The sequence below is a fragment of the Numida meleagris genome, chromosome 2, assembly GCF_002078875.1.
Source record: "Numida meleagris isolate 19003 breed g44 Domestic line chromosome 2, NumMel1.0, whole genome shotgun sequence".
NCBI lineage: Eukaryota > Metazoa > Chordata > Aves > Galliformes > Numididae > Numida > Numida meleagris.
In genome coordinates this window covers 37,748,429-37,767,198 of record NC_034410.1, presented here as the reverse complement: position 1 = coordinate 37,767,198, position 18,770 = coordinate 37,748,429, and the positions used below count along the sequence as shown (strand labels likewise).

Genomic DNA, 18,770 nt, shown 5'->3' with positions numbered 1-18,770 from the left:
GAAAGAGTCCATTTTATCATGTTAGACTTCTGCCCAGCTTCCCGCATGCTCCCTTAATTGTGCAAGGCAGCAGTGTTCGTGTGACCTCTCGTTAACTCCCAAGGACCGAGGTCCGTGCATCCAGACAACAGAGTGCTTCTTGCTGACACCTGGGGTCAGGCCAAGGATGGTGCTTCAACATTAGCTTAGAGATCACGTAATCAAAGGGCAAAGGTTAGTTTCCTAAGGCTCTCCATCACATAATAAGCCAGTGTCAGCCTTACTGCTTTCTCATTTCGGTGACAGCAAAAAAAATCCTGTGTGATCACAATTTGTCTCTACAGGTCAATTAAAAAAAAATTAACAGGCTGGAAGGATATAAAGGAGAGAGAGATGTTTTGGAGTGGGGATCAGAGCCTCAGCTGCACCTACACACTCCTGAATGAGCTTCTGAGCACTCATAAATGAATTTACAACAAGACCTAAACGTGACACACTGCTAGTGGAAGGTTTGGCTCCAGGCTGTTCTACTTAGAGGTGCAGCTCAGGTTGCAGGAACACAAGCTCAGGAGTTTCTGAAGCCAGGGATCTGAGGAAAGACAGCAGGGCTTTGTTCCAAATCCTGTTTTGCCCAGTTGTAGGATGATAAGTCTGCCATCACTGAGTCGTTTCCCCTCACACCCTTTGTCTTGTCTGTTTAGAGCACAAACTTTTTGCAACAGCAACTACACAATGAAAGACAGTCCCTGTGCTAGTGGGATCCAGTTTCAGCTGGGTCCTGCAGATATTATCACAATACAAATAGCTCCATTGGTGCCCTGGAGGCAGGCTTGTTATTGACCTCTCTTGATCAGATCTGGGGAGTAAAATGGGGTTGAAGATAGCTTTTTTCCCTCTACGAACAAAACAACCTATAAAGAAATGCAAATTTGGTGCATTCCTTCGTCTCACTTCATTCTCCAAAACAAGATAAAAGCATACAAGAAATGCTCAGTGTCTCTCCTCTTCCAACACACCATATCTCCATCCTTAAAATCTTACTTATTGCACTGGCTAGGCAGCAAGTTCTGATCTCTGATGTTTGTGCGCAACACTCATTAAACTCAAAAGGTGCTGCATATGCAAGTACTTTAGCATGCCTTCTAAAGGCAGAAAATAAGAACATGACCATAGTGTTTAAGCATGGATTACTCTCTATATTGAAATTCTGCATTTACTTCTCCTCAGCTCCTGGGAACTGACCCTTGTGTTTCCTATTTGCAGCTGCCCACTGTGATTACCTTCCCCATTTGGGACTGGTTTGAACATTATAGGCTTGTTTCCCTACGAGACTTCTCTGAAACTTACTTCTATCCTTTGTTCATAGCTTTCATATTACAAGGTAAAAGAACTGTAAGAAGAAAGAAAAGCAAAATAGCAAAATGCCAGAAAGTTATTCGGGGAGGTAACTACCTCCTACAAAAAAAAGAGAGTGGGGGGAAAGCCCTCTGACAACTATTCCTTCATTTACATAAACTTCTAAAGAAATAAAAGAAATAGAGTTGAAACCTGGAGACGTGTATGAAAGAAGATCAGATAAGAAAATAGTTTATTGAATCTCTTAAGAGTTGAGAAGCTCCTGTTTACGAAGGGATAACACAGAATCACTTCAGTCTTAGTTTTTAAACTCAAGAAGACAAGACGCTCTGCAAATTGATGACATTTAAAATAAATTCTCTACTCCTTTGCATATACTTTCTACAGAAGCACAGCTGGAGGACATCTCTCACTTCCCCTCAGTATCCTCTGAGCTTCCCCTCCAGTTTGGTATCCCCTCTTTCAGTACCTGTAGTTGTTTAGATAAAGGCAACTGCCAAAAGGCAATTTCACTCTGTTAACCCTAGGAAATAAGCAGACTGAAACCTTAATTCTTACTTGTAAAACTTCATTTATCCCATGAGAGAAAACCACCTATTATCTAAAAGGCACTTTACAGTTATCCTAAGTAACTTCAGTTAATGTGTTAGCAACATTGCTGGTATTTCCAAAGCCTACTCCGATGTGACGTTACAGCGTTTAATAAGATTAATATTTCACGTCAGCAACAAAATCCTTCAGAATCCAAGGCCAGCAAACCCTGAGGTGAGGAAATTTTTCTTCTCCCCCAAACTATATCATATTGTTTTTATCAACAAAGAAGTTTCATATGTACAGAAATATATGTAGTCATACACCTATGAATAAAATCCTTCTCATTTCATCTTGCATCTCTGTGCATCTTTGTATTAAGCCTACTGATGTCCACCTCCTCCTTTACTCTTGTGGTCTCCATTCAGTAAACGTATACATAATGCTTGTTATTACCAACTGCTCTTTTTGTGAAAAGGTAAGGATTTTTGGGCAGGACTACTGCCATTACCACAGGCTGCCTCCTAGGATTATCTGGACATTTTGTTTACTGTAAATAATAGCATTAAGATGACTCTTGTGACAATCTATGATACTGTCATATTCTGTTTCTCACCCTAAAATATCTGACATGCAGGGAAGTGCTGTGGTCATCGGAGCCCATAGCAGGTGACACGGACTTGTGAACACAAGCCATCTTCTGCATGACTACTATCAGTGGTCTATATTCTCCTTCCTAGACCTGTACTACAATGAAGTTGCACTTCAAGTACACAAGAAAACTAGAAACCCCAACAAAAAGAACAGTGAAGTCATGGAAAACCTAAGACCACTTTGCTACTCCAGTTCCTTGAGACTTGATGCTGGGCCATTTTTAGTACCCACAGTTTTTAGACTTTCATGGAGGGAAATGGAAACATTTTTAGTGATCCTAAAGATGTATCTGGTTCATTCTCTGTCTCCTTCTGGAGAAGCAGAGAGTGGGAGAGAAAAAAAGAGTGAAACTAGGACAGACCAATGTGGCACTGGGACTTGTTTCTGTTCCTGTTCTGACCCAAGGATGCAGAAGAGAACTACTGAGAAGTGTAATGCAATTTAGAAAGGAAAAATGCTGAAGATGAGAATGTATTTAAGTCACAATTCCATCATAAATGTCTCATTAATGTTAATTTTTTTTCCAGTCTTGAAGTCTCTCTAAGGAGAGACTGAGTGAAGGAAAGTAAGGAAGTGGGGTTGGGAATTTTTTTTCTTCTCTTTGCTCAAACTCTACATTTCTGTAGTATTTCTTATTGGAACTTACCTACTGAAATCAGGAACATCCCTGACAGAGGTAAAAACCCTCAATATTCAAATAAGTCACTACACCAAAGATTTTTTTTTTACTGTCATCACTACATTTCTCACTGCCATCTCAAAAATGAGAATCTTCTAAGCATTATCCCTTAGAAACGTGAGATTGTGGCTTTTTTTAGCTAGATTTTCCTGATTGATGGGAATATCTATCACAAGGAAAAAGGGAAAAATCACAGACTTCTATCTGCATATTTTAAAATGCTAATTTAAAGAGCGAAACTGAGATTTTTAGAAAAGAAGGCATGGAAAAGTCATCTTCTGAGGTGTGTACTTTACAGTACATGTTCATAGTCAAGTTTACTGGATTCGTAGGTTTAGAAGAGGATTAATCAACTCGTTTCACCTTTCAGAAGGACTCCCAACAATTAAGAACAGAAGACTCAAGGCCATTGTAATTGCATAGTATTTTTCTTCCCTTGGGACTGTCACATACACTTAGGGTATGACAAACAATACATTGTTTCTGAAGACAACTTACATTCTTTGGACATTCCCACTTCAAAGCACTTCTGTAGTCTGCAGTACTGGCAGCGATTTCTGGTAACTTTATTGATAACACAGTTTTTATCTCTATGACATGTGTAAACCATGTTCTTCTGGATACTCCTGCGGAAAAAGCCCTGAAATCAAGAAAAAAAGAAATCAAATAAACGTTTGAGCTTCCCATAACTCTTAAGGACAGGCACTAACATTGCTTTAAAATAACAAAATAAATTCAAAGTTATAATTGGAGTACGGCATCTTTAAAGACTTGCTCTTGTTATAATTAAATACTGTATTTTGCAGCAAAAAGACTCATCTCTTAAATAAAAACTAATTAAATAATGCAACTGAAAGCCAAAATAAATGAAACTAAAACTACTAACATCACTCAGGAAATGGAACCCTAGATTTTTATAAGAAAGTTCAAATAAAAACTGAGCTGGGTAAACAATGGTTTCTTAATTGATCCACTTGGAAGTCAAATACTCATCCAACAACCAAGAGCTTCTCTCAGCCTAAAGATTCCATATTTTTATTATTATCACAGACATTCTGTAGTTTGAATGCTCCACGTTAAGAAGTGAAATAATTTGAAACCCAGGTCTTTTAGCTGTCTGGACTCCTACAGCAATTAATTAGGCTTCTGCAGGTGGAAGAGTTCCAGCATCAGGTTATTGAGTTGTGAACTTGTAAAAGTCACCAATTACAGCGTTTTTCTTATTTAGATACAGCTGTGAAAATAATCATGTAATTATAATGATCTTGAACAGAAATTAAGGAGAACTGGAGGTCTGGTTTATACTTGGGGAACAACAATTGCCTGGATTCCTCCTTTGGCAAGTAAAAAACAGTCATAAATGGCAAGGTTAGCTGGCACAGAAAAAAAGGCAAAACGGAGTTAATTTCTTTATCTGCATAAAAAACAAGCTGTAGATAATATCGTATAATAATGAAGAAGAAAAAAGAGGATTACTTTAAGCATTTTAGAGATCTGCCCCCAGATTTTCAGTGAAAGTATTTCTGTAACAGACATCTGGACATTTGACAGTACCATTTAACCTTCTCGCTCAGATTTTGTAAATCATTTCAGCAAGTGCCAGGGTCAAATTTCAGTCAACATCGTAGCATTATGGAAGAATAGTTAGCAATTTAATATTTGTTAGAGGGCTTGAAAGGTTAAAACTCTTCAACCAGTCACATGCTTATACCCCACAGGGAAGTGGTAAACGCGATGCCACAGATGATAGCTCTGTACCCACAATGCATATGTCTGAAGATGTAATCATGGTAAGCTATAAAATTGGCTCTTCTAAAAGGAATCAGAGATATTTAAGTAGTTCAAAAGCCCCAAACCCTATCATTCAGAGTTAACTGAGAGAGTTTCTGGCCATACAATCAGGGAGTGGTAGGGCAGGCACGGTCAGTAAGGGATGGTCATAAATTCCTTGCACACCCAACATGCTATAGATGCTAATGTTATGAAAATACCTCAAATTCACTCAGAACTGAAAAATGCCTCCTTAATCACGCAACCTCTGGCAAGAGTTTTCTGCTGTTCTTGCACAGGCAAGTCTCATCCTGAAGTTCACTTCTCTGATTTAGAAGATAGTTAATAGAACCATCAAAGAACTAACAAAAAACACTTATTTCTTAAGCTACAGGATACAGCAGACGTATTTAAAGCCATTTGTTTAGATAAATAAAACTTTTAAAAGTTATCAATAACACTGCTACCTTATATTCCCCACTTTGCTCATTAACATTGCTTTAATGTTTGCAAGGGAAAATATGGAAGTGTGTACATGAGTTTACCTGCAGAGAAGAAATCTACATACTACTTTCTTGCTTTGATATTCCCCTATTTGCAATACTTGATGCTCTAGTAATTGTTGATGATGCTAAGTAGAACTGTGAGAAGTCCCTGACATCTATTGTTGTTGAATTCAACAGACAGAAACTGTGAACTGTTCTGGTTCAAGGGTCTCCATAAGGCTTACTTGGTCACCACATTTTAGGTGGCAGGAGGCAGGGTAAGCCAAGACTGGTAGCTTGCTCTGCAGTCATCCTGGTTTAATCCATTCCTAAATGCTGCTGATGGAATAAAACTCCTAATATCAGCCTGTCATGGCAGGAAACAAAATGGCCTGAACAAACAAATACAAAAATCGTGCAACAACTGTCTCACCACACTGAACAACTGGAGTAATTTAATACAAGCAGCTCCCAGAGCCTCCCTGTTGCCCACGTGTTACTTTGGGCATCACCTGTCAGTCATCCACGCTCAAGCAACTTCAGGTTTACTGAAACAGGAACTACTCAAAATTCAAAAGTTGAAAGTGTCACCCAATACACAGAAGAGAGGGAACAAGTTCCCCGAAATATACCTGTACCTCACCCAATATAGTCAGAGGTTAATGTGATCCACTGAGTGATCATTTGTTCTCATATTTAGACACAGGTTCCTTTAACCTAGAGTCTTATTACAACCCATCACGAAGGAAAGTAGAGAAGGCTTCTTCAGTCCTTAGCACACAAAGTTGACTACAAAGCGAAACAGAAAAAGGTGATCTGACTTCTGCAGATGACAAGCGTAAAGCATTCATGAACTCATTACAAATATAAAAGGCTTAAGAGAACAAACATAGAAAAAGCAGATATTGAGGTTAAAATTAAGAGTTTCTTCAACAGCCTAAGCTCTCCAGGAAATATCCTGCACAGAATGAAATATATAGAAGAGTCTAAGCCTGTGGAAGCTTGGACTGTTGATTTACAAACTCTTTTTTTACACCTGCATTTGACGTTCTTCCTGGGCTTACTCGCAAAACAGAAAGAAAAGTGAATTTGGTAATGTAACAGCTTTAATATTAAAAAAGCTGTAATGTGGTTCTGCTCACAACTAAGGACCTGTTTCTCAGTGACACAATCCTTAAGTACTCTTCTATGAGGCAACAGTGGAGTACTATTTCTACTTATATTTGTGGCAAGCTCATTTTAAAACCTCAACAGTCTGTCACTAAAAAGATTTGATCTATCTCTGGACAGGCACTAAGAAAAATGCCCATATTATAAATACTATTTTGTTGCTTTGCATACGAAAGCCAAAACCAAACCACCAAACAGGGAGCAATAGGCCATTCTTCAAGTACAAAATGGCAAGCAGCTTTTATGTAGCTTTGCAGCTTGGTTTTGAGAGCCGCCTCCACAAGCCTTGCGCTGTGAGGGCACAAGTGCGGAGTGGCACGCCCAGCAGGGTCATACCCAGATAGTTTCCCCAGTCTGATGGTAGGCTGACAAAAGTATTTGCTCACAAGGAAAACCTCTATGCCAGAAACCTGTTCAGAACTTTGGGGACTTTTTTTCTCCCTCTAGTTTGTCTCGCCTCAAGTGTCGGGTTTATAGTGTGGGCCATAAACGCAAGGAGGCACACTCCAGGCACCCGAGATCGTGCACATGCCTGGCTCAGTGCCATGTCACACATGGGGCCAGACTAAGGCCTCTGGGATGATCACAGAAGACGTGATTTGCACACAGGGCCTGGCTACAGGAGGAAGGCAGACTGCCAGCAACTGTGAAAAATGGCTGCTCGCCTCCAAAACTGAAGGCCTGGCAGCTTGCACCACTTTGTTTCTGTGCTTGCTCGCACTGTGCTACAACAAAACCTAAGTAGAAGCACTGCTGAGCATATCCCCTGGCAGGTATGTGACAGGTTTGCACTTGACTGTGGCTCTTTCTCATCCCCAAAGTATTTGACTCATTGCCCCGCTGAGGATGTGACAAACTGCCCATGGCAGTGTGGCTTCCCGCTGAGCCCGTTTCACAGACTGCAGCAAGAGTGGGAATGAGACAAGACAGGAGTCTGCCTTTGTCCCTGTGCAGGTACCTGCGCATCACCTGCTTTGGCTACTGGCGCCTTTGCAGCCAGGGACAGCACCATGGGACACAGTAATGGGCCAGCTGGGCACTGGCTGCCCCACAGAACAGAGAAGCCCAAATAAACCACGTCATGCCTGGCTCCCGAGTAGTGGGGCAGGCAGCCTGACCTGCACACCATGTGCACAGTTCTGCTGCCTCCCTGTCAGATTTAGGTGGGAGGCTGACACCATCCAGTACTGCTTATATCCAGTCTTTTTGCTCTATGTTCACTAAGAATCACAGAACCATAGAATGGCCTGGGTTGGAAGGGACCTTAAAGATCAGCTAGTTCCAACCCCCCGCTGTGGGCAGGGCTGCTGTCCACTGGATCGTGCTGCCCAGGCCCCATCCAGCCTGGCCTTGAACATCTCCAGAGATGGGGCATCCACAGCTCTTGGCAGCCTGTGCCAGCGCCTCACTGCCCTAAAATAGCAAAGTTAGATGTGAGCCTACTTTTTGTCAAGTGACTTTAATCTGAGCTCACAAGCCCAACAGTTTCTCTAAAAAAAAAAAACATAAAAGAAAGTCTGAATGCAACCTAACCTTAAGATGTCAGAAATTTTCGAGACAGCAAACCATACAATCACTATTTGTATATTAATAGCCTTCAAGTGCCTCTGGGTTTTTGGAAAACAAATACATTCACCTCAAAAGAAATTTGTTCTGCTCAATATTTATATGAACAATTTTTTAGGCAAATATTTGAGCATCTCTTCCAAATTAACACTCTGTGATGGGAGATGAGACGTTCCTGTGGCAAAAACAAGCACAGATGATTCTTTGTAATTTAAAATGTGTTATGAATAAAAAGACAAAAGGCTTTTGTGAGACATAAAATGTTGCTGTGATACATAATTGGTTTTGATAGCACCTACAAAGTACTTGAATTTCAAGTGCAGGAACCTACCAAGACCTATCAGGAACAGTGATTTGCTCTAATATTCCTTTTATCTGCAACTTTTGAAAGGAGCATAGAACTCATGTTTTTATTTTCACGAAGGCAAACAAAGCTTCAGAAAAATCACACTTTTGAATTAATTCCGTTCTTCTGAGCTGTTGTTACTGGCAGCCCTTACACAAAGCATTTTGGAGAGACATTTCAATTTTTAATCTCATCTTTTCCGCACACCATGCCGTGCTCCTCCCAGGCCCACCAATCTTGTTATCTTAATGGATGACAGATAGAGTATCACTCTGACCATGCCACATTAGGCGTCCTCATTTACTCAGCGCAAGGAAAAAATGCTGAGTATAAATTATTCAGAAATCTATTGTATCAGCGTGTGTTCTCTGAGCATTCAGCACTGGCAGAGCAGACAGATTATTTTTCACTTTTAATTGTGTTGATATCTTATCTGCTGCACTGAAAGCAGAGAGTGATACGTGAAACCATATGTACTGAGCTGCAAATAAACCCAGTTTACTAGGTCTATTGCTTAAAACTAGATAACAGATTTAGTCAATGCAACTTCAAAACAATGCCAAAAAATCCACTCTACCCCATTCACCACATATTTTTGTAGTTATCTGCTAGTGCGTCAAAAATTAAAGAGCTCCATTCAGAGCAGCACTGCATGCAGAGAATATTAACTATTTTGATACTATTTGGAATGCTGTCATGCCACTGGTTATCTGAATACAAAGGAGGGCTTAAGGATGAGCCCTCAAAATGATGTTAAGTATTCAAACAGATAAAGTCTTACAGAATTGTTCGCATGAACTGCTACCCTTACCTATCTGATAGAGAATCTATACCAACCTCTGTCCTTCACTGTCCGGTTGATTTCAGCACGTGACTTAAAGCTGAATTTAAGCATATCTCATGAAGAGATGGATCATTTGGTCTCAACAGCTTCTTAAAAATATCTTGGCAGCAGAGTATGCCAACTCTTATTCACAGATGCAGTGAGCTTACAAGTTGAAAAATTGCACTGCAAGCAAGTGATAGGGTAATCAGCAGAGAAGGGCTATTGCTAGCTCAATCTGTTTAAACAGCCTGCTCAGTTCATCTGGTTCAGCTTTGATTACCCCCAAATACAGCCAGCCTGCTATGACTCCCGCAGATTTAGAGGCTATTCTTTGGTAAATTTGCAAAATAAGCTTCTGAATGAAGCGTATTGCTACTTTATCGTAAAAGAAACAAAGGAATAGGAAAGGCTTTTCTGTGGTATCAGTCATTTATAAACTCAGACTGCCTGAGCTTTGAAGGGAAAAATACAAACCAGAAACAACTGAGAAGAAAACCCAGCTAAGGACATACATGAAACTTCTGCTGTCAGCTTAACTGTGACACAAGGGGACATGTCAATATGTACCTTTTCACAGAGCAAACTTGTTTGTGATACATAGCTTCTTCTCAATCTACTTATTTTAGTCATTCAAGTAACCCTCTATCCTTGCCAGCCCTGTAAAGCAGGTAAAAAAATGGGTAAGTAAAACATAGTTAAGAAGAACACAGTTTCTGCTGTCACTGAAACATCAGCAAGGACATTTAAGCTCTCAGCGATGAGATCTGCACAAAAGCACTTTGCGTACAGGGAATTGCACAAGTATATTCAGTAACTGAATGTGACTTGCAATATTTTTATTACAAGAGGCAGCAGTCAAGGAACAAAACCCACCTTTCTTGTAGGATCAGCGGGCAGGTTAGGGCAGAGAAAACACAATTTTTTAGTTGTTAATCAGCACTAATTGCTCTGAAAGGCCTTGATAACATGCAATCTCATTACTAGGGCTGCACAGGAAGGCTTATAAAAGACCTAAAAAACATAGCATGTGCTGTTAAGCGACTCTGTACAGTATAAAAGACTGTAAAATGGCTGCAACCAGAACACGAGACCCCACAAGTAATGAAAGCTGCAAAAGCAGCTGTCTAAAAGGAAGCTAAAATGAGCATACTCTTAGCTGCACAGCACTTTTCCAGGATGTCTGCACTGTCTATCATGCTTTGGAAGTCACAGCTTTTAGAATAAACAAATTAATTGTCTGATATTGTGGCTGGAAACCAGCGCCTGCACAAAATGGAAGCAGCTACAACAATAAGTAGAGGAAGGCTTGCTGCCAGGAAGCCCAGAAATTGTGCTGATTATGTATGTCAGGGCAGGACAGCCAGATCTCTGCAAAAACATGAATAAACACTGTTCCGTGTCCATAGCTTGTAGAGAACACCTAGTAAACGTAGCTGCCTGGCAGAAAAGGGGCTGGACACAGCCTCCATGCCAGCCTGCAGTGGGAGTGCACTGTCACAGTTGTTTTTTTTCACTAGGAATTCATGTATCACCTCATCTAGCCCCTTATTCTGCAGATGAGGAGCAGCTGTAACCTTCTGCAGCCAAAGGAAAAAACAATATTTGCTACTTTACTTAAAGTAGGGCTTTTTTAATCTGACCTGAGGTACTACCTCAGGGTTTTTTTTTTTAACTGAACTTGAGGTACTAGAGTACAGGAATACAGACTCGTGGACCTATGAGCAAACAATAATGGGGGAAAAATGACCGTTATCTTTTTCATTATATTTATACAAATTGAAAAGTGTGTAAGGTTTTAGGGTTCCCTCATTTCTTAGAAAGAGAAGAGGCCCTGGTGGACAGGGACAGGCAGATGACAGATGTGTCACCCAAGTGTGGGAATGCTCCAGAAAGGACAGGGCCAGGCCACGCTTGATAGAAACTCACAGTTTTTAAGGCGAGAAAAAAGTCTTGTGGGCCAAAGAGGGCAAAGAAAAAAACAATTTCAACAACAAAGTTTGAAGGAAGCTATTCAAGAGGCTGTTAATGCCCATTACCCTTTAACCTGGTAAGGCTAGAAATGAAACCCATTTTTCATGTCTTGCATGCCAGCGCATTTTCTGATTCCACAAAGCTTGGCCCAGCATTGAAAACATGCTCCTGACAGTCAAAATGTCCCTTTTGCTCAGTGAGTCCAAAACACTCCACTAGCAGAAAGCAGCTCCTGACAGCGTGACCTCCAACACGGGGAAGGAGCGTAAAGGAGAGCGATCTGCCGTGAAGCGTGCGCGGTTCATTCATTCGGCTGCAAGCTGCAGCCAGCAAGGGTACAGCGGTATCCATAAGCCTGCCCACGGATTTCTCCACAACTTCGATTTTCACTGAACTCCTGACCTTTTTAGCAAACATGTCAAAGTCTCCAGACAGAACAGTCATCACCTTGAAACAATAAGTAAGGGGAAAGAACCGCTTAGATTTTCTGCTTCTCCACTTCAGCAATTGAAATAGAGGAAAGAGCTGGTATGCACTTCCATCTGCTTTCTTCAAATTTAAAAAGAAAAAAAAAAGGAGATGAAATGTGTACAATTAAAAAGTTACAGTTAACTTCCTTTCAGTAATGTCTGTAGGATGATTTTTGGCCTGCTAGGAAACTCCAGATGGGAAGTGTAATGAATATAATTTGATATGAATAAGAGGAGATCAAAGAAACATTTTTCTGAGTGGCAGAGCACTGAGTTACTTCACACGGTTCAGTGCAGAACTCAGGAATTAATTATAGCATTTTGCAACTTTTTTATATTTTTGTTTATGCAAATCAATTTCCCTTAACCTAATTTGTGGAGGACCAGACCCCTAACCCGACAGAACAATAAAATATCACTTGGATGGTCGTACAACTGGCTAGCACTTATCCAAAAGGATATATATGTTGTTAAGTACTCATCTTTTTTTTCCCCCTCTCTCTTCCCCTCCAGTGCCTCAGGATTTATACCACCAATTAAGACAATAATGAGTGCCCTAGGTTGACCTCCTAGGAACAAGAATTAATTAAGCGCAGTATTTCTTAGTAAAGAATGACACTTTTCCAAACCCTTGCAGCTCCCTTGCATGGAAGCACAGTATCAGGAAAGACTTTCCAGGCAGTCATCCTGCAAAAGTATGATGGATTGGGGTTTATTCTCTTAATTCAGGTCTCTGCTTTATCTGTGTACAGTTTGGGGGTAGTGGAAGCAGGGAAAACCATCTTTCAGGAACAAGGTCAGATTTTTCCTAGACATACGAGGGATATTTTGAACAGAACTACAAAGGGAAGAAACTAAGCAGCCACCAGTCTAACAAAATAGCAGACCTCTTGGTAAAAACAAAACAAAACAAATCCCCGCCAAGCTCTATTCATGCAGTGACATGCAGAGTCCTGCAGTACACAGGACAAGGAAAAGGCTCGTGTCAGCTGTGCAATTACTACGCTGCAGTTACTTCTAAGTGTCTCTCAAATCAAGCTCTCCATTTACCTGCTGGCAGAGATGGAAATATGTGAAGAGGAAAGGGCAAGCTCAGACAAAAACCTACATGGGAGAAAGGAGGTATATGCATGTTCCAAGGAAATTCCCCACATGGGTGGGCTCCTGCCTCCTCCTCCCCTTCCAGACTTACCCAAGAAGGCTCACAGCATTCCCGCCCATACTTGGGACTGCAGTTATTCATAGACATAGGGACTTTCACTAACTGCCAGTCAGAAAGGAAAAAAAAACCTCTGCCCATCTATACCACCTGAAATCACAGAATCATCATAGAACCACAGAGTGGCTTGGGTTGGAAGGGACCTTAAAGATCATCCAGTTCCACCCCCCCGCCATGTGCAGGGCTGCCATCCACCAGATCAGGCTGCCCAGAGCCACATCAAATCTGGCCTTGAACACCTCCAGGGACGGGGCACCCACAGCTTCTCTGGGCAATCTGTTCCAGTGCCTCACCACCTTCTGAGTAAAAAAATTCCTCCCAACGCCTAACCTAAATCTTTTAGTTTGAAACCATTCCCCCTTGTCCTCTCACTATCAGATAATGTAAAAAGTCCCTCTCACTACTGTTCCTAAATTTTCTTTGAGTATTGGAAAGACCTGGTGTCTTCTTTTCTCCAGACTGAACAGGACCAACTTCCTCAGCCTTTCTTTGTAAGAGAGGTGCTCCAGCCCTCTGATCAACTTCATGGCCCTTCCCTGGATCTGCTCCAACAGCTCCACATCTTTCTCGTGCCGGGGGCCCCAGACCTGAATGCAGTACTCCAGATGGGACTCACAAGGGCAGAGCAGAGAGGGACAAATGATCACCTCCCTCTCCCTGCTGGCCACTCCTCTTTTGATGCAGCCCAGCTTACTGTCGGCCTTCCGGGCTGCAAGCACGATAACGCAGGTGAAGCCAAATGCAATACCCCAGCCCAAATTTGGCCCCTGGGCCAGCTGCTAGGGTGAGCCTCAGGGAGATGCATCTGCTGCAGGCTGCCTGGTGGTGAGGAGCTGCATCCACTATGTGGCCCTATCCTTCACACGCAGCAGGTTTCTATCAGCTTTGTCCTGAGAGGAGTTTTAATGAGTTTCCAAGGAAGGATGGAGTGACAAACTAAAACAAACCAAAAACATCCAGAAGAAATGACACAGATGTAAATATGCCAAAATAAAGCAGATGTCTTGAACATTATGCTTCTTGGTAAGTTTTCCGTGCATCCATCTGAATGGCTCATCAGCACACGGTCATTATCTCCCCACCATTTCATTGACAACTGACCTCTAAACAAATACACTGCATGAAATCCCCTGAACCTGGCAAGCAGTATCTTGTACTTTCTGCTTCACCCACATTTGGCACCAAACTCTGCTAATGCAGAATGACCCTCTAAAACTTTGTAAAATGCAGAGTTTAGCAAAACTCAGCTGCCTGGAGACTAGAAAGTAGAGTTCAAGTAAACACCCAGAAATATTTAAGTCTGGCTCTCCAGTACTGGCAGTAGTGAAGGAAAATTACCTTTCCACACGACAGCTGAAACTCATTACTGAAGGTGACAGCAGAGAGATGAGTTGGAGCTGGAACAGCCTAGCAAAGCCACCAGGTCTAAGGGTAACACGGGGGGCATACTCCTCTGCTGCTCCTGATGTGCTCAGAGTACGTGCACACTCCTCAGTGCGGCTGTCACCCATTTCCCTATTACACTGAGCAGAAAATGGGGTCAGCTGGTCACTGGGAGCAGAACCTGCACTGCCGGTGCTGGACGGCAGCATCCAAGCTCGTGCTGACAAAATGGAAAAAGAGGCTGAGAAAGGTGGATGAATTCCACTCCGTGCAAGTGCGGGGCAGAGGCAACAACTGGCTTGCTCATCCACACCGTGGGGATGAGGATTCAGACGCTAACCAGAGACAGGCATCATGTTATATGAAAAATGGCAAAAATGTTCCTGAGATGCTGGCAAAGAAGGGTCCACACCGCGTCCGTTGTGCCCAAATTGGGCATCGCTGTTTGTTAAGGGACACAGGGAAGTGAGAGCGAGCCCTGGCTGGAACAGGGCAGCTCAGAGTGTTCTGACGAGAAAACACGACCTTTTGGAGGCGAGCGAATGGATTGTGGCTGATTAATCCAACACAGGAAAATCTTAGCAAGATCTTTTCCTGTTTTCTCCCTCCCCTGCCAGACTCTAACAGAGAGCTTCTATAATCACAAGATGATCATTCTTTCAATTTAGAAAAATCACATGGAATTGAGCAAGATAAAAAGTCTTTTTAGTAAGCTCATCCATGTGGCTCCTGGGTGCTGCACTTGTATCTCTCCTGTTCACCCAATGCTCCCTCCCTTGCCATAAACATAATACTTAGTTTTCATGGTTTTTTTTCTGAAAGTACATGTCACAGTTGCTGTGCATCACCAAGGATAAACTGTAAGACTGTAAGTGCTGGACTGCAGAGTTTACCCTGAAATCTTCTACTTAAAAGTTCCTGAACGTGGAACATGACCACACTTTTGTACCAGCAGAAAGCACACGAGGGTAACAGAATGCTCTGAAGAGGGATCCTCACCATTTGCACACATTTATCATACATGCACAGAGCTCCACATAAAGCCAAGTACTCCAGAGATGGGAGAACACTCTCCTTTACTGGGAAGACTCATCCTGAGAGCAGATAGCCAGTGCAGTTGCAGGAGGAGCAAACAGTACAGTGTTATACCAGTGACAGATTTCCAGTTTACCTGGTAAGCGCCTGGATGAAGGAACAAGGAACTGGTCGCAGCTGACACTAATGTGTCCCATCCAATCATCTCTTTTAAAGGAAATCTTGTTTACGAGGGTGGATAGCGATAGGACAAAGGAGAATGGTTTTAAAATGAGACAGGGTAGATTTAGGTTGGATATTAGGAGGAAGTTTTTCACACAGAGGGTGGTGACGCACTGGAACAGGTTGCCCAAGGGGGTTGTGGACGCCCCATCCCTGGAGGCATTCAAGGCCAGGCTGGACGTGGCTCTGGGCAGCCTGGTCTAGTGGTTGGCGACCCTGCACTCAGCAGGGGGGTTGAAACTCGATGATCTTTGAGGTCCTTTTCAACCCAGGCCATTCTATGATTCTGTGATTCTACAATTCTATGAAATCTGAAGCAGGAGCAAACTTCCTCCATAAGCACTCCACCAGCCCTGCTGCAGCCCACAGCAGGCAGCCTGCTGGGTTAGACCTGTCCGTGGGGCTGGAAGGGAGCCGCAGTCCCAAGGGTTGGCAGCAGTTACAGCCCCTCAAACCTGTGGCATTTGACACTATTCTAGCCTGCCATCTCACCTAGCAATTTATGTATCCGTTATTCTAGACAGGGGATTCAGAGTCAATATACCTTTTCCCCTTTAAACGCAGGTATTATGATACAGTTTTTATTGCATCATAACTTTTCCCACTAAAATATATTAAATGAGAAATTTTAAGAAAAGTCATGTGAAATCATAAGGGACTTTATAGGCAAAAACCTGTTCCTACTTCTCAGCTGTCTACTGAACTGTCAAAACTGTAACTGCTATGTATTATTGAAGGAAAGAGGGTTTATGAGTAGGGATCATGAATATTTGGCAGAGCAGCTGCAGTAATATATGAATTAAACATTTACTATATCAATATACCCAGTTACAGAATTGGATGTGTGACTTCTTTAACACTACAAGAAGTTTTTTTCAGTGGTGCACTGAGCTGCATCTCAGAGGTCACATCAACAGGTGACTCCTGTGTATGGAAAGTCCCTCTGAAGTGACCGGAATAACATAAAATGTGAAGGACGTAATGTCTGTGTATGTAGTTTACACTGAACTCAAGAAACAAAGCACCCATACTTAAAGACTGCAGCAAAATGCAGACCCAGAAAAGGAAAGAAAGCCATACAGGTATAAACTTCAGCAGCTTCAGATAATTGAAAAATTTGAACAGATGTTTTAGTAACTGATTCATTTTGCTTTACTAAGGGGTAAAAGAGTAGAATGTATGCAACGGACAACTTAAAGGACTCATAAAGCTTCCTTTACTGTAAACACCAAATCTTGGGAAACCACATCCTGTTGGCTTTCCCGGGATAGAACAAGACTGCGATTTCACGAAGCTCTGCAAAGCTGAGCAGCTCTGGGATCCACGCTGAAAATTCAGCTGCACTCCATTCCCAGTAGAAGCTAAAGAAAATACCCCTTTAGGAAATTTCCTCAAAGAAACACTTCATTGGGGATTAGAAAGACCCTCTGTTTCCATTAGCAGGTCAGTAAGCGCAGAGAGCAATGGAAGGTCACTTTGTGAGGCCAGTCAGAGCATTGCTGCAAATTGGGAACCTGACCGCCTACGGACAGGGTGATGGTTTACAATAACTAGAAAATACAGATAGGCATATCTTTCAAAATAAACCCAGTAAGGAGCAAACTAAGAGCATGTGGATGTATATTTAACACGTAAGTAAACAGAATCAGATAACAAATAATCCCATTCTGTACACTTACAAAACCCCTTCATTTTGGATTTAATTCTCTTTCTAAGACATGGCAATCAGAAAATCTTTAAGTATACTTGGTAAGAAAAATGTAAACAGCAGTTTAAAAAGTTGCTTAAAGCAAGCAGAACAGTGACCCCAACGAGCTCACCAGTGCTGAAGTCAACACTCAGCCAGAGCCAAACTCAGCAAACTATTCTAATCTCCCCACTTATTCCAGAGAAAACACTGGAAAGCAATGCACTTTACTGTGGGATCCAGCAAGCTACCAAAACTAAATTCAACAGATTGATTGCTTGTATATCATTCTCTATCAATGTCTCATTATGCAGTTTCATTTTTGAAAGTTCCAAATTAAAAAGCGAAATCTAGTTCACTGTAATTTTACAAGTCTGTGCCTGCTGCTCAGTAAGCATAAATAAATAATGCGGCACACTGTAAAAACCAAAAGGCTGTTACTGTTAATAGAAAATCTCAAAATATTTCATTTTTGGGATGTTTGCTCAGATGCACATATTCCCTTATCAGCTGCATTACCTCTGCAAATAATACTTTTAAAGAGAATAGTATAAAATGCTGTATTACACATGGTGAAAAACTGACTTTTTTTCCACACTGTAAGAAATTTCTGGGCGTGCACAGGACAGCCTGTACTCCACATCTATAATTAAAGGCCACATGTTGTTCTTAAACTAAAGGAGAGTTATGAAACAGATTAAGATGGTGAGAACAAACACATTTTTTCCCCCTCTCTCGTGAAGAAAAATGCAAAAGTAAAATCCATCAGAATCTGCTTACAGAAAAACACACTCTGTACTGGTTGCATAAAAATTGCCAGACTTCTCAGAAAGAAGTCATACCAGACCAAATCACAGCCCACCTGCTCCCGACACCTCCTGTCAATATGTCGCGACATGATTTGCATAGACAGTGCTTTTACACCTACATCTAATTTACTTAATTCTGTTGCAGTTGTTGCAAGCCGTGCGTAGGCTACTGGTCTGGTGTGAACCTCAGCTCGCAGCCATATCCTGCTGAGCCACAGAGCCACTGGGAGTGAACGATGGCCAGAAATGTGACAAACACACACACTGGGGTTCAGTACCTACCTTGGTGCAAGAAGCAGCTATGATTCAATCACAGTAAAAGTCACGTATGCATGCAAATTTGAAATGTCTTCTTTTTATGGTATGGATTCTTGGGTATAGAAAGGAACAGACTCTAATAGAAGAGTAAGACTTGACAGCTTGGGTTTAATAATAATAACAATTTGTAGCTGTTATAGACTGGACAAAGACCCTACGAAAAGATGTGCCAAGGTCAGCAGGCATTAAGGCTACATCTCTATTAGGGAATACTCCCAGGAACAGCCATAGATGTGTGATAGAACAGTCCTCACTCACATCAGCTAACCACTTTGGCTTCTACAACTATCCAGA

The 18,770-nt window shown here is 41.8% G+C and overlaps 1 protein-coding gene across 7 annotated transcripts in view; it reads right to left on the bottom strand.

Moving 5' to 3' along the window:
- Positions 1 to 18,770, bottom strand: part of RARB (retinoic acid receptor beta) — a 326,955-nt gene that overhangs the window by 40,854 nt on the left and 267,331 nt on the right. For all 7 annotated transcript variants that reach the window (XM_021385647.1, XM_021385648.1, XM_021385646.1 and 4 more), the window contains one exon: positions 3,698 to 3,839. In XM_021385647.1, coding sequence (XP_021241322.1) covers positions 3,698 to 3,839 — 142 coding nt within the window. The remainder of the gene's footprint in view (positions 1 to 3,697; positions 3,840 to 18,770) is intronic.